Genomic DNA, 16,961 nt, shown 5'->3' with positions numbered 1-16,961 from the left:
AGGAGACTTTGGAAGAATTCCACCACGATTTCAACAGCTTCCACCCCACCATCAACCTCAGCCTGGACCAATCTACGCGGGAGATTTATACCTGCCTCTGGAAATTTCCATTACATGCATCTGATGAAGTGGGTATTCACCCACAAAAGCTTATGCTCCAATACATCTGTTAGTCTTAAAGGTGCCACAGGACTCTCTGTTGCTTTTTACAGATCCAGACTAACTCGGCTACCCCTCTGATACTGAATACAACCGGTATTTGGGGGGGGGGGGGGAATACACTCACTGTACTGGGTAGATTAGGATGACCAGAGTGAACTAGTGTAGCCACAAATACGTCAGTCAAAAGCTTTCTGCCATTAGCATTTATGTCCAATATAAACTGCTCAGCCTACCAGCTAGAACACAAATCTCCCTTGAAATTTATTCCACATTGGTTCTTGAAATACTGCCAATGAAACCACTATCTCTTGAGATACGGAGTACACTGGTGAAGCACTTAAAGGAATTGGCAAAACAGAGATGTACATTTATGCGTAGCACTCAAAGAGTAATGAGCACCAGTAGGATGCAGTTCAAATAAAACAACATGCTGATTCTGAACATCCCAAACTCTCCGGTGGTGTTTGAAATCCAGATCCCAATTTCACAGCTTTAAGGCATCTTGAATTTGCACCTGTACCACAAACATAGCAGTCAATCCATCCTTAGACTCTTGATATGTTAGAATAGTGGTTCCCAACCACTGGCAAATATACCAGCAAGCGGAGAGATTGCAATGCATTATGGGAGATGTAATATAGCTAGGGAGAATGGCCCATAGGGGAGAATGGGGGTGCTAAGGACCCAGACCTGCAACTCCCAGGGGACACTGGGGCAGCTGAGGCAGAGATTAATGTCAACTTGAAATCTTTTCCTGCAGAGAATTTCAATTTTGACAAAACCCCATTTTCCGACAGGAAAATGTTCAAATTTTTTTCCACTAGCTCTACTAATCATGATTATTTTCAGATGTTACTAGTCTTATTGTCCATGAGTATAGCATGGAAAGGAAAAGGAGATAAAAATGAATCCTCTCATTATGAAAGAGAAGGGCATTTTTGGTGAGAGTCCTGTATAGTGTTGCCAGGAGTCCAGTATTGGACTGGAAAGGCTGGTCGAAAAGGGGACCTGATAGTATCCGGTCAGTGCTACTGACCTGACACCAAAAGTCCAGTTACCTGAGTAACCATCTGTTCTGTTGCTGGGAGGGCAGGAAGAACAGCTGCTGCTGGAGCTGGCGGAGCATTCGGGAACTGCCTGGCTCCAGCAGAAAGAGGTACCAGTAGCTGGCACCTGGGGGAGGGATCCTGAAGCGCATGGCATTTGAGGAGTGGGGCCAGTGGCTGGGCTCACTGCCTGGGCCCCCTTCTCAGCCTCCTTTCTGCCCAGCCCCTGGTGTGCTGCCTCCTCTCCTGCCCCAATCACCCTACCCCCACCCCCTGAAAGCAGCTCTTCCTCAAACATCCTGCCCTAGTCACCCCCTCCATACCTAGAGCAGGTATGGAAGGAGGGGAGGTGGAGAGAGCAGTAAGTGATGCGGGGGGAGAAGAGGAGTGGGGGTGGGGCCTTGAGGGACAAGGCGGAGCAGGGGTGGGGCCTTAGGGGGGAAGAGGTGGAGCAGGGGCAGGAGAGCTTCTGGCGCTTAGTGTTTGGTTTTCACGAATTAGAAAATTGGTCACACTAGAACTCCTGGAACTCTGGAAATTGTTCCCTCCCTTAATCTAAAATAGCTCAAACATCATGACCTTCTAGCCATGATACAAAAGCCATTTATTTGACAGGGATCTGGAGAATTCCTGAAGGTAATGGGAGTGGTGGAAAGGAGATTTCACTCTTGCTTTGATTTACTGCCTGTCTGTGTTGATTAGTAAACAATTATGATTGCTTCATGCCTCTGGTCTTCTTGTCATGTTCTTATACAGCTTCCCACTGCAACTGTGCACCCATGCCTGATCATTGCACTCCTCCAGGTAACTGGAAGAGCATTCACACCCAATGCCCCAGTGGGGTGAGTTTGTGTGTTATCCATGTAAGATTTTTTTAATGCTATTGGGTGGTTATTATGTTGTTGAGAGACTGACAGGCTACTTTTTAGTGCTTAAACCTAAAGAAATAAAGAATACCAGAAATCTATTATTATCTAGGTAGCTTATCGGTGCATTTGAAAAAAACATTATTTTCCTGTCCCTAATTAGTTCCCAAGTCAGTATAAAGCCTATTACTAAAGTGCTCTTTTGCTTTGGGAAGGGTCCTTTATTGGTGCAGTCATATGTGGGAAGCTTCAGAAATAAAATGTGGAAAAAGATGAAAGACTGTAATTAAGAGAAATATCAATACAAGGAGAACATCTTTAAAAGAGGTTTGAAGACAGGGTCAGAACAGTTTTTTCATCCCCTCTGATGTAATAAAGAAAAATTGTAAAAACTGCCTTAAGGAAAATGGTTCACTCTCAAACATAAATTTCCAGAATTCCTTACAGGTACCTTATAAAATGTGTTTGGCTGGCAAGAACTACCCATTCTCACGCTCGAGACAAATAATGATAATGCCCTTTGGACTGCCATACTTGCAATAAAAGAAAAATAGGGGTTTTGGCAATAAAGTTAATGCAGAAAATAACAACAAAACCCAGCATTTTTGGCAGTAAGGTTAAGGCAGACCAAAAAAAAAAAGAGCGAGAGAGAGAATTTGGCAGCCAGCACGTTGCTCATTGCAGCCAACAGTTCACATGTGGAATTTCACTTGGAGACTGGAAAGAGCCATGGACAGTTTTAAGACCGTATCAGCTTTTCCCTTAAGATTTATAGACCTCTTTATACAGGAGAAAGGAAGTAATTCTGGTAGCTTTCAGCCCATCAGGAATGGCTTCTTCTGCCTTTTGATTCTTATTACTGAAAAAATAATTTCTCAAAGAAGAACGGTCTGGAAAAACCATGCACAATGTGTTCTTTAACAGCCACTGCTTTGAGCAGAATGGTCACCACACCCAGTTTTTTCCTCATTCATTCTCTAAGCTGAAAGCTGGTTCAACCATAACTACATAAGTATCTTAAAAGGCCTAAATATCCACTCACTGGGCAAGTAATACACAACTCCCACTCATATCAAGGGCATTGTGGGTCTAATCCCACAAGGTGATGAGCATTTCTGAAAAGTGCCTTCAAGCTCCACTGGCTTCAGCACCTCAAAGAATCAGGCCCTTTTTGTGCATATTGATCCTTGGGCTTTTTACTGCTACCCATCACCACAGTTTCTGGCAGCCTTCCACATAAATCAATAGCAATAGTTAAGTCCTTAATAGACTTCATGAGTCAGTGGCACATCTCTTTTTCTGGGGTCAAAACAATGCTTGGGGTCAAAAGCAGTATTCCACCCTATGGTTTTTCCATTTGCTCATTTTAGTTAATTTAATTTTTTTTAATTTTTTTTTTTAATTTTCTTTAGAATTCATAATGCAAATGCAATGATCATGTTGGAGCCCTGCAGAATGAAATCCTTTATATAGCCAGTAAATAAATACCAACAAGCGCAAACTTCCCCATCCTGTTTCACCCCTGACTATCTTTATGGTTCAAAGGGTAATTCATTCTCCTTGCCCTGTCAGACCTTCCTGTCTTCTGAAATTGTCAGGCAGAGTGCCAATTAATATAAAATGCTATGGTGGTTATTCAGATTTGGACACCCCACCATTGGAAAATGAAATAAAATGATTGCAACAGCCAGCATATGGTAACAACTTCATGTCATGATGTACCTAGCACTTCTAATCACATTCTTGGTGACTATAAGCTACCAACTCCCTACCCAAGAAAAATCTCCAGGCCAGAAAAAAACCAAACACACACGCTTTCTTCATTTTGTTATTCTAGTTTGTGGTCATTTCGCCATGTTAAAAAACTTTTCTTTGTGATCTTCTTCTTAAGATCCAATGCAAGTAATCCAGAAAAACAAACTATGGCAATACAATAAATGGAAACTAGCGAGATAGGAGTAATACAACTACCAGCCACCACTCCTTACAATGAAAAAGAGCAAGAGACGACAACAAAGATATCAAAATACAAACCTCATAACTGCTAATTAACATAACTTCAAGTTTTAATGTAAACAAATGGGGAAAAAAACAGAAGTGCTATTTGCACACTTCAAGGAGGAAGAAAATCTAATTATAGAATGATAAAGATAAAAAGCGCAGACATGAGATCATTCTGTCAACTCAGGAAGTTTAATTGCTGATTGTACTAAATCATTTCTAACACAAACATACAGGCCCCTCCACTTATAATCTTTGTCACTAGTGCGAGAGCTAGTTTATCTACAGCAGAACACTACCTAAAGAGCGGTGTGGTATATTCAAGACAAACTGTAAAAATATTTCACATCAGCCTGAATTAGTGTTCAACCCAGACTCAAAAATGTTTGGCAAATAGATTAAGGTTATTCATGCAGTTGAGAAACCAGCACGCTTTCCCGTTCCGATCCCTAGTCAACCAGCCAGCTTTCTTACCTCACCATTCCCATCAATCTCACACCTGAAGCTAAGCAGCTGGGTGGGGAGGAGGGAGAGAATGTCCAGAGCTTGTTAGGATAGAGAGAGAAAAGTGTTAAGTACAGCTCACTGACAAGTGAAAACATGAAAACCTAGGATAGATACTGATAGGCACAGTAGTTTGTGGAGGGCTCTTCGTGGAGATTATCATTCATCAAACATGAACTCCAAGTGAGTCTGCAGAGACTAGGTCAGTTCTAAACCCTCTGAATCAAACTGAAGGATTCAGTCTGGTTCTGGGTCTCTGAACTAGATCCTGCAGGACTCTCTCAGTCCTCATTACCCACACTAGACAATGATCCAGTCATGGGGGCTAGCTACGTGTACTAAGACTCCTTGCTCCCCCCTCCCTTTCTTCAAAGGAAAAATTGCTTAGGGGATTGACTATGTCTGGAACAGAATGGGAAATGAAGTGATATTTTTCCCCTTGGCTCAAGCTTACTCAAGTGCAACAGGTTCCAGAGCTGTCATCCTCTTGGCATGCAGAGCCACTCTGCTGGCTCCACAGGAGCTGAATCTGTCAGGCCCATTTCCTTTTTGTCTGGCATCACATGGACCAAAGCCCACTATACCAGAGCTGCTTTATTAGAACTAAGTCTTTAGAATCCTTCAATTTGAACAGGAAACAATCACAAGTTGTCTCCACCACACACATGCCCATAATGAGTGTTTTATCCTTTTTAAAAATGAAATGTGCATGATTTTGAAAGATGTCCTGTCAAACTCTACAGCATGTGTGTGTTAGTTGAACATTTCAAAAACCAAAACACAAAACAAACACAGCTGTAACTTTTAAATGACTTTTAGAAACTAGTATAAGCACTTAGCCTTTTAATCCTATTGTCTGGATGCTCTGCTGTAATTTTCCATTACTGCCATCCATTAAAATATATACATACATCAATCCTTCCCAATATCAGATTACCCAGAGAACATCTCTTCTAGGCTATCAATAATCTGTCTTGCCTTTAACACCATTTCTCCCACTGGACAAAAGGGATTGTGAGTAGGATCTCCATCTCACACATGTATTATAGTGCACTGACTGAATTAACCCGTTGTGCAGGAGTTCCCTGCTGATGTGTAGACTATACAACTGGTATACAAAAAAATACCTTTCAGCTTTAGGCAAATGTCAGAGAGACAATCCAAATAAAACATGTCAACATGCATTTTACTTTCTTTACATCAGAGAGCATGTCACTATCTCCATTGCTATGTGTTGTCAGTCCCATTGGTTACGGGCATTAAACGAATGTGGAAGTGTAAATGGAAGGGAGAGAAATGAAGGAAAGGACAGAGATAGTTTTAACTAGACACAATAGCTAAATTTTCCAAAGTTTGCCTTTGAAGCTTCACAGCAGTGGAAAAACACCAATTTTCATTTGAAACGGTTAAGGGAATTATAATGTGTTCTTAGGCAGTAAATCTCCTGCCTTGTTCTATTGTTACTACTCAGATATGTGACTTTAAGTACACCTGTCAAGTCAGCCAGTTACAGTGCAGTGCTCTTCAGGGACTAGGTCAGTGCCAAAAGGCAAACCAGCGGGTTAAATAGAAATGTGTATTTTCTTTCCACACTGTTTCAGAGTTTCTGCCCATTGGCACACCTACAACTTCTTTTATGATGCTACTCTCAGACGTGCAACAGAACACAGTCTCTGTCCCCTGAAGAACTCATTCTCTCTGGACTCTACAAGTACCTCTTTTTGGAATCCTTGGCACCTGGAGAATAAGCCAAGTTGCTGGCAGAGAGTGACTAGTCACTCTAGTAAGATTTACTATCCTTTTAAGTATTTTTAAAATTTTTTCTTAGAACTGTCAGCATTTCCTAATATTTCTATTAAATTACGATGTAACAATAGCAGTTTACTAGTTGGCTACCCATATTATAAACAAGATATAATTCTTCATCTAGACAGCTTTAATATCCATTTAAGTCTGTAAAGATGTCACAAAGAATATGCTAAAGATAAAATTAATACTAAACATTTTAGGTCAATGAAGCAACTGCATCATTGGAGACGACAGTTGCTTTGAATTGACTGGCTACATCAGAGCCCAATATAACTACTGTATAATGATACCTAAATTGTAACGCACAATCAGTGTTCCCCAGTTAAAAAACTTAGCAGTTTTTACTATTCGTAGCAACATCACCTGTGATACTTGGGAGTGTTTTTATGTTTACAGTATTGCCAGTCAATAAAACAATTCTGAAAAACTATGAACTTTGCTTCAAGAATTCAGTAGGTTTCTTTGTAAAGGTGAATGCTTGGCCTTCAACTGGCCCTTGCTCTAATGGCTGTATTCAGAATCCTAATGCACCATGTTGAAATACTGCAGTAGTTAAACATTTTTGTACATGTTTTGGTTGGAGTCCACCAGAGAGGAAAGTCAGGCCGCAAAGCAGCAGACAACACTGAGGAGAAGAGGAGGGTGATCAGGACTGCTTCGCTGCTTGGCTCCTTGAAACAGTGCAGGGAGCATGCACTATAAAATCCAATTAACTTCCCTTTGAGGGGGAAACTGGAGAGCAAGAGGCATCTGCAGACAGGTCCCAGCAAGGCAAGGAATCAACTGAAAATGTTAGTTGGCTGACTGCAACAAAATGCCAAATAATTAAAATGTTCCATTCTATGACATAATAGAAGCTGCCAGATTCCACAGCTGCAGAATTGCAACCTCTATGAGAGGTTGACTACGATAAATGGGGCAAGATACACCTCTTAGTGTTGTTGTTTTAGGCTGTATGAAGATTCAGTCAGGCGTCACAAGATCAGTTTACACTTGGGTCATATTTTGGGGGTTCTCGCTGCAATTATAAGGGCTAGAAACACTTTTTTTTTAAATGAAAGGGAGAAGATAAGAGCATCTCTACTGCCTTGAAACTTGTTCACGACTCCCCAGTGGGTTGTAATCCACAGGTTGAGAACCACTGAGCTACAGGATGTCCTTTGAGGTTTCCCAACCGGAATGTATCCTTGGTATGTTGTTTAAAATGTAACTTTTATAATCTAGTGTATATGGCTTGATGGACAGAATTTAGTGTCACAGAACAGCTATGGAAGGAAACAATGCTTTTAATATATCAAGTATTAATATCCTAGGTTGCATGAGACTATGACACAGTCCACCATTGAAACAACAAGGGGTATACTGAGCACTAATTCTAAAGATAAAATAATAAAACTTTGGCAAGTTCGTTTCACAAAAATTAAAGGAATTTTGTTTTCTTCATCAACAGACAGTCTGCATTGGCTTCCAGTAGAATGTACACAGCTGCAGTGAGGTAGTGATAATGCACTGCAGATTATCATTGTGGAGCACAGAGAGACAGGACAAGATACATTTCCAACAGGAAGCTTGTAGTTAGATTTCAGCGATCTGATAACATGTCAGATATAATAGATTAAATTGTCTGAAATGAATCACTGTAATTTCATCTTTTTATATCATTACATTTGTTTCCCTGAAGTAGATCCTAATTTAACCCATGAGAGACAAACCTTATCCAGGATAAACTTTTATTAATTTTACACTTATCAACCGCAAGGGATATTCAACATGCAAACGCTGTACCAGTTGTCCTAATATTTTTTCCTTCTGTTTATAAACTAACTAACTAAATAACTAATAATCACTGACATTGCACAGATGTTATAATTCCCAAATACACACTTAAGACAAGCACAGTAATGTGAGGTTTTATACTGTGGTCCTCCCATAGTCATTTCTTTTGTACTGGGCCACCATGTGTTCTACTGAATTTAGGGTTCAAAGGCAAATCACCATTTTTAGTCTTGAATAGGATTTTATTTCAGCCCTTTGAAAAGGTCAACTCACAACAATGTTGCCAGTGTCCCACCCTCCCCAGACAGAGCCCTCCAAGTCTGAGTTCATGCAGAGTATGTTATTCTGTGAGTCAGGCAAGGGACAAGATTTCCAAAAGTGGGCAGTGGATTTTGAATGCTCACCTGAGACATCCTAAAGAGGTCTGATTTTCAGAAAGTGTTGATGTAACCCACGTGCCTAACAGGGAGATCTCCCTTTAAGAGATCTAGAGAGAAGGGACAGAGGAGGAATGAGTTGTGTCTGTTGCTCTGTTCCATGCCCAAAAGCTCCTGGAACTGCTTGTGATAGTTTTTGGCATGCTCAGTAGTCTCCTTATAGATCGATTAAGAAGAATGAATTGAGGGAAAGTAGTCAGGGCAGCTGCTTTACAAAGACACACGACCTGTGTGATGAGTCGGGAGAAGTTCAGCCACAGGAGCAGAAAGAGACTGTTTTCCTCCAACTCTGAAGCATTTTGCAGCAGGATTATTCATTTACACAATTAATACCTATAAGTTGGTTATTAAGTTAGCTGACTAGCTAATTAAGTGACTCCACACTCCAGGAGAGGAGGAGAAAGTCTGTGTGTGGGTTCCATTGGGATATTTCTTCAAGCAAGAGGAGGAAAGATATCCTTGCAGTGCCTTTTGACTCAGGAGAGTTGAGAACAGAGACTCTAACAAACTCACCCGAAAGTTAATGGAACTCTTTTACTTCTCACTGTGTTTATGTGGGAACTGACCTGTTTAGATTTAATTTGTCTTTTGTTTATATTTACATATCACTTTAAGATAATATATGTGGATTATGAAGTAGCCTGGTTAGTTAGTAGAAATTAAGCTATTATTTTGGTTTTTATTATAAAACTTTATAAAGTTGGTACTCAAGTTAATCCCTCTTGTTCTTTTTGGACTTGACTGTGGGGAGGCTGACCCTGTGCAATCACTGCTGAAAATCCTCAGTGGCTGAATTCTGGGTCTCCATGTACCTTTCTATACAAGTTGTGTTGAAGCACTAGGAGAGGAGTAGTAAAGTAAACACTAGCCCATCCAAAGGTTACACATTTAAAATAAAGGGTGAAATCCTCCTCCATTAAAGTCAATCAAGTTTTGCCATTTACTTCAATGGGGCCAAAATATCATCCCAACTCTTCTTAAAGTTTCTCAAACTGAGGATCCCTGAACCATTGGTCCTCTTGAAAATCTTGGCCAAAGAGGTCTTGCATGGCCAAAACCCTTCCGTTTAGAGGCCCAGTGGTGAGCTCTTCGCCCTCTAGCAATGATATCTTATACCCCAAAGGGATGATACGATACATACTTTCCTACCCTACCACGCAAGTTTATTAACTTCTTCCTCTTCTTGCTGGAGGAGGGGTACACACATTTTGTCAGAACTGTTATATTTCCTTTCTTCTAACATCCTCTGATGCGCATACATACAATCAATGTTCCAGTCAGTACAGTGTTATTTAGGGGGATGCACTTATAAATCATTTAGGCACTTTTGAACATTTTAACCCACATCCTGAATTCCTACTCCATGCACAAACCAGAAGAAATTATGTAGTCTGTATACAGCAGAAGGAATTACTTTGTCTGAATACAGGTTTACTTTCATTAAAAGGTCCAGCTGTGTGTGTCATCTGTGTGTGTGTCATCTCTACTTTCTCTGATTTATTTTCTACCATTACTGAAATATACATTAATCAGAAAATATTACACACTTCAATACAGAGCATAACTGAACAACCGAGTCTTATCTGCATACTGTGTTATCAACGGGAGGAAAGCATGTATCTTTAATTCATGCTCCATTTTCATATGTTAGAATACAACAGTGGAGTTGAGCACCAGTACATACAGAAGGGGAAGCTGAGCATTTGTTCACTGGGAAATAGGTATTGCCACCCTTACCACTTTTGCACATATACACATTTATTCTAAAGGTTCTTGGTGTTACTAAGAAAGAGCAAGTCTGGGGGAAAAAATTTGAATAATCCTCTTTCTCAGCTCATGTTGTAGAAATCTAACTCTTTGTCCTAGTTTTAAGAGGTGCTGTGCACCTATAACACCCACTGGAATCATCAGGAAATGGGGTTCTTCAGCACTTTGGAAAATAAGGCAATTAATTTCCAGCTAAGGAAAAGCTGTGGTAAAATGCAAGCTGGACTACTCCTCAAAGCAACTCCAGGTAGCCATGACATCAGTTTCAGAAGAGGCCACACTGGGTCCCACATCTGTATAAGATGACCATGCCAATGAAGGCCCAATAGGGGAAAACAGAAGAAGAAAAATGGGGCTTAATGGAAAAGTGCGGCTAAGTAAAGAGGTTAATTGCAGCCTGCATTTGATGCCTAAAAAGTCTGCCAATTAAATATTAGCATTCTTAAAGGATAACAACTTGATTTATTTTGAGTGACAGTTGTTTCCTCAGCATCCAGGCTCTCATTTCTGGAGGATTCCACAGACTGTCACTTTTGACAACAAACATTCTACACGAGTAGTCAGTTGCTTTGAATTATTTCAAAAATAACCAGCAGGGCAAATGCTGCAAACAAACTATAGCAGAGTAGGCTTCCAAACCTGTGGAGGGGAGTTATATGAACAAATCTCATCATTTTGTTAACAGCATCTCTCCAGATACCTCCTTCCCTCACTTGGTAAGCACTTACACACTTAAATAACCATCTGGCTGGCACAGAACTGTCTAGAGAACAAGGAGCCATTTGGCTTTTTCAAGACTACTCAGTGATGTCATCTCTTAGAGAGTCAGACATGACATGTCTATCAATTTTACAATCAGCATCCAAGACAGATTTTCAAATGAGTAACAGCAAAGGAGCAATACAGCATGACCTCATTCAAAATAAAAGGAAATCTTAAAAGTCAGACAAAAGCTGAAACAGTCCACTTTTCATGCCACCACTCCAATTTTCCCATTAGCTTTTCAACCTATCACAAATTAACCCATTTCAACATACTGGCTAAAGAATAAAGAAAAATACTGAAAAGGTGTACTCTCCTCTCCATAGTGTGACAACCCAAAGCAGAACCTCCTGCCCCAATAAAAGTCAGTTTGGATCTCAGTTTATAGTCAGAAAGGGTAAGCACACTGAAGCTTACAGAGGTCCATAAGTAGGGGTGAGGAACTGAGTGCACTAAAGGGCTCCCCATCCACAACTGATTCTCATTAATTATACAGTCCACTCTTCTTTAAAACCATCTGACTCCTTCTACTGATACACCATTGCGGTAATCACACAGCTTTCTATAGTGGGCCAAACTCTACTTGTGCACTGACCTCAGGGTTTACGAATATATTGAAATCAACAGGTCTGGAAAGAACTAACAAAGGATAAAATTTGGTCCATTAATATGAGTTATATACATGCATTTAGAAGAGAGCAGACTCCCTTAATTATTAAAATTAATTTAAGAATAGCATTTCAACTAAGAAAACCATAAAATGGCTTTTTGATCTGTGCTTAATTCAGTTCCTCAGAAGAAACTAGTATTTAAAAAATAAAAATTTAACCATAATACACATACAACTGAATTCTTCAGACACTGCCCTTCGACTAAAACGAAATACCAAAGTACCTTTTGCAACATGGTGGTCATTTGAAATGTCAATTCTTCATTTCCCCGTTCAGTTACTTACCTAGAAAAGAAGAGGAAAAAAATCAGAATTTTCCAATACCCTTAAATATGCCTCTCATCATCAATACATTTAACATGAACACAAATCTGGTTTCCCCTTCAATAAGTCTTCCTTAATAATAGGTACACTACAAAACACTATCTCTCTGTCTGTTCAAGTTCTTAATAGATACTTCAGAAAAAATCTATTAGAGTCAATATGGTCCAGTGGACAGGACACTGAACCAGGGATCAGGAGACTTGAGGTGAAATCCCAGTCCTATGGAAGTCCATGGAAGTTTTGCCATTGACTTCAATAGTGCCAGGGCTTCACCCACTGGTTCCGTCCTCTGAACCCAGCCTCCAGTGTGATCTTGGGCAAGTCACTTCCCTCCTCTGTTTCCTTATCTGTAAAACTGGGATAATAATATCTAACTTCCCTTAGGTGCTTGGAGCTTTGTGGATAAAACATGCTAAATGAGAGCTAAGTATTATTATTATTACTCCCTCTCCTCTTCCTTGCTGCCTCTGTTCTCCTCTTCATTTCCTTATCTTTTCCTCTTATAGACTCACCACTTTCCCCAACATCTCACCTCTCTCACCCTGCATGCTCACCACATATAAAACAAAAAAAAAACACACAAACAAAAACAATCTTAGATAGTATCACCCCCAAACATGAATAACTGAAATAGACAATCATGTTGACATAATCCTGGTCCTCTCGTTCACCTGCTCTTTTACGGTCTATCTGCTATTTCTTGCCTATACTTAGATCATAAACTCATTAGAGTAGGGGCTGTATCTTCAATACATTCTATAACGTGTCTATATCATTTTAGCCACTGTATGAACACACGATAATAGAAGTATTCATGTAGGCGCACAGGTTCCAAGAGAAAAATGCTATGCACTGAATCACCAGCACCACTTTCTGCAACATGTTGGGTTTTTCTTGGAGCTCTCCTCATCCACCTGACATGGGAAGATGAAACATCACAAACTCAGAATGAAAGAAATGCAGGCCAAAAAAACCCTGCTAAACGGCTTTTTCGTTTAACACAAAAATGCACTTGAATTTCTTAGAGAAAGGTTGTTCCCAGGACCAATGCCTTGTGTTTTCCAGATTTGCCTTTTTCTAAGCTTTCTGCAAAGTTGGAAATGGATTTGAACATCTCACACAACGTGGTGTAAGAAATACAAAAATCAAATGTTCTTCACTTCACTCTGAGAAGAGTTTAGAAGCTGAATTGTAAAACTGCCTGCATTCATCTGATTTTATGTTAGTCCGGATTTCACATCACTGCCAAAATCACACATCTATTGCACAAATTCTGTTGCTTCCATCTCCTGTTGGGCTGCTCTGTTCTGCCTCTGAATAAGCTCAGATCCGCCAAGAGAACTTGTATTATCCACTTTTGAAAAAGAAAACTTTAGTCCTTTGGTCCTCATGCACATGTTTAGTCTTCTTCAAGAGAACCGCAACTGCCAGCTACAATTCACAGACCTCTCCAGTGCCTGGATCTGTTTCAAATTTTATAATGCTATTGTATCTTAACTGTGCAATGTACTTAGCTGGATTTAAAGTGTACTTCTTTGTACGCAGTGTTCAGACTGACAATTCAATGTTCTCCTGGCATCTGACTGAGAACAAGTGTCTGGTGATGAAAGGCACCACTTTTTAATTTTCTTCTCCCTCCTCCCCCGCTTTTCAAGGAGTGTGTGCCTCAAGTTTAGCAGAGAGGCAGCACTAAACTCCTTTCTGTCTACCACATGAAAACGTATGGCACAGATGCCCCTCAGAGCAAACTCCTCCACAACTTCTTTCCCTGACCTTAATAAATAGCTACTCAGTGCAGAGATGATAAGAACAGCAATGCGATGACCTGCACCTATTTGGTTTTTCCCTCCATTGTTTTCAATACCTTCTAGGAAGCTTGAAAAATTAGAGATCACCTCAAACCAAAGAGCACTAGTACAAAGGCCTTCTATCTTCAAGAAAGCATGGCTTCAGAAAATACAATTCGGTTCCTCAAGAATTTTGTCCTTTGCCATTTGGCAAACAGTATGCACATTCTTCTCCCCGTTCATCTTCTAATGAAGCTGAAACCAACATAGTTGCCTTTCGTGGTGCACAAACAGAAATCATTTTGTCAGCAGGAATGCATATCTCTCTCATCCATATCTCATTTTGAGTGATATCACTTACTTTAGTCTCAAGTTAAAATGTTCTATACAAATTTGGTCTGTTACACATTTTATCATTGACATTTATGTACATGGGAAACAAAAAATCATGAACTTGAGGATGCAGATAAGGTGATTCACACTAATGGAATGAATTGTACAGCATTTCCTACATGTAGAATTTTTGGAGTCCTTCATTTTGGGTCTTTGTCACACAACACTGTCCACATTGTCCACATTGGGTCTAGGCAATTTGAGATGTATGGCTTTGCACATAATTCAAACTGGTTAGGGCTTCAAAAGATGTAATCATCTCCCCCCATCAGGCTGTATTCAGTGAGACAATTTCCTCCGGCCTCTCCCTCTCATACAGCACAAAGCCAAAATGATCCTGAAGCACTGTTTCTAGCAGCACACCTGCAGAGAAGGCAGACAGACCCATCTTATTGCTCCTCAGACCCTTATGCATATGTCAGGTATTGTCAGTGTCACGTCCTCTATTAGCAAGGACAATGACATCGTTTTAGAGACCTCAGGTGAGGAAAGCATCCTTTTTCAGGAAAACATTTAAGCATGTGATTATATAGGACTTAAGCATGTTAAATTCTTCTTTGTTGAGGAAAGCACTGAAGGAAGTGCTTGAATTGGAGGGCAAAATTCTGGAAAGCTGTCGAGTGTACCACCCTATGCAAGCACTGCCATGTAGGAACACAGCCAGCACTAAGGTCTGCAGTTCCCCGCACACTTCTGAGGAAGGGGGTATTAACTCAACTGCACTTGATCACCATATTGCAGGGTAGCTGAAGGAGCTAATATAACATATTTGAGTATTCTCGCTTATGTTCCATTTCAACTCCTATTGACTTCAATGAAAGGTGGGACAGGCCTATAAAATACTAGCTTTTTTCCAGCAAAGAACAATAAGTTAAAAGGACAAGGAAGGGACATCTTTCCAAAAGTTTATAATAATTAAGTTGGTCATAGTTTGCAGTTTGAACTTGAATTCACTGTCTCTTTAAAGTATAAGAGAAAAGCAATTTGTTTTAATAGAATAATAATAATGGGCTACATTCAGACCTGGTCTAAGCACACTAAGCCAATTGAGGGGGTGTTGTTGTTGTTGATGTTTTTGTATTTTATGTAGCTATACCTATCTCATAGAGCTGGAAGGGACCCCAAAAGGTCATCGAGTCCAGTCCTCTGCCTTCACTAGCAGGACCAAATACTGATTTTGCCCCAAATCCCTAAGTGGCGTCCTTAAGGACTGAACTCACAACCCTGAGTTTAGCAGACCAATGCTCAAACCACCAGGAATAAATTGAACTAACTGTTTATAAAGCTCATATCATCTGAACCAATTTCAGATCACTATGAAGGGTAAAAGGTGTAAAATGGAACTAAGGCACATCAACAGAAACACTAACAGCTACATACATTGTGTGATTAACCTGCTAAATTCCAAAGACTTGGATCTACAATAAGAAAAGACACCCAAAATAAGGGTGTAAAGAAAATTAATTTTATATTACAGTTGCACCAAGAGGCCCTAAATCAGAATAGGGCCCCATTGTGTGAGGCTCAGTGCACACATGTACAATACAAAGAATAGGCCCTGCCCCCAAATGTTTTAACATAAAACAAGTGACAAAGCACTGGAAAACATGGGATTAATTTCTTTATCATAAACTCTACCAATCTTAGATACCACTGTGATATGGCCAGCTTATTTGAACATATTATATAACCTCAGTTTCATGCATTTGTGTTTCTCATGTGAACTATTTACAACAGCAGCATCAAAAGGATACTAAATTTTTATGGACCATCAGCAAATTTGAGTCCGAAATTCTGTTTCTCACTAAACCAACAAGGCAACTGGTTTAGAAAAGGTCATAGAAAAGTTAAAAGGCATTTTTTCCCATTTCAGCATTCCAAAAGAAACAGCCACTGACACAGATTGCCAGTTCTGAATTCCAAGCTTTTGGGATAAAGTGAGATTTCAAGCATGTAATTCCTAGCCCTGACCATCCACAAGGGAATGGACTGGCAAAGATAGTAGTGCAGATGGCTAAGATAATTCTACAACAAAAAGACCCAACTATTAGCTCTGCTGTACTACAGAGCAACCCAGAAGTAAGCCTGCAAGCTATAGAGCAAGTCACCACAGTAAGCCCAGCTCAGCTTCTTATAAGTCAACAGATCAGAATGTTACCAATTTTACAGGTAAAATAAAATCTTGGTGCTAAGTGGCCCTGCTTAAGGTTGGAAAGCTGAGAGTAGGTAGGACCTGTTCTATAGGCCAGTGGGAGATTGAGGGGTTGAGGGTTGGGATAGGGGGGGAGGGTTGTCTCAGCAGCTGTGGGAAGGAAGAGGGATGTGGTACCAAAAATGTTTTCTGGCCAAATGGCTAGGGCCGCTCCTAGCTGAGAGATGCCATGTCTAAGATGTCTTGGGTATCTTTCATTCATGGTAAGAATGCAACCTAAAGCTTAACCAAATTTAAATCAGGAGAGCCAGTCCTGGTAAAATTGGATGAGGGGAAATATTGGAAACACCAGCAAGTGTCTACATCCTGAGATTCTATATGATTGAGATGGATCGAGGTTTTCAGTACAGGAGGAGGTATAGATGACATCTCCAGCTACTTCCAAACCTGGCTGAATTGCTATGTGACCGTGTCTCATGTGACTATGTGACTCATACCACAGACT

General features: G+C 40.2%; 1 protein-coding gene across 3 annotated transcripts in view; it reads right to left on the bottom strand.

The window, feature by feature from the left end:
* Positions 1-16,961, bottom strand: part of ANK2 (ankyrin 2) — a 584,612-nt gene that overhangs the window by 478,032 nt on the left and 89,619 nt on the right. For 2 of the 3 annotated variants that reach the window (XM_034771768.1, XM_034771767.1), the window contains exon 2: positions 12,025-12,085. The exons of the other annotated variant lie outside the window; for it this stretch is intronic. In XM_034771768.1, the coding sequence (XP_034627659.1) occupies positions 12,025-12,045 (21 nt within the window). In that variant the 5' untranslated portion in view covers positions 12,046-12,085. The remainder of the gene's footprint in view (positions 1-12,024; positions 12,086-16,961) is intronic. 3 annotated transcript variants of the gene reach the window in all.

This window comes from Trachemys scripta, chromosome 5 (genome assembly GCF_013100865.1).
Source record: "Trachemys scripta elegans isolate TJP31775 chromosome 5, CAS_Tse_1.0, whole genome shotgun sequence".
In the NCBI taxonomy this organism is placed as follows: Eukaryota; Metazoa; Chordata; order Testudines; family Emydidae; genus Trachemys; species Trachemys scripta.
The sequence above is the reverse complement of the archived record's forward strand: the minus strand, read 5'-3'. Positions and strand labels throughout refer to the sequence as shown.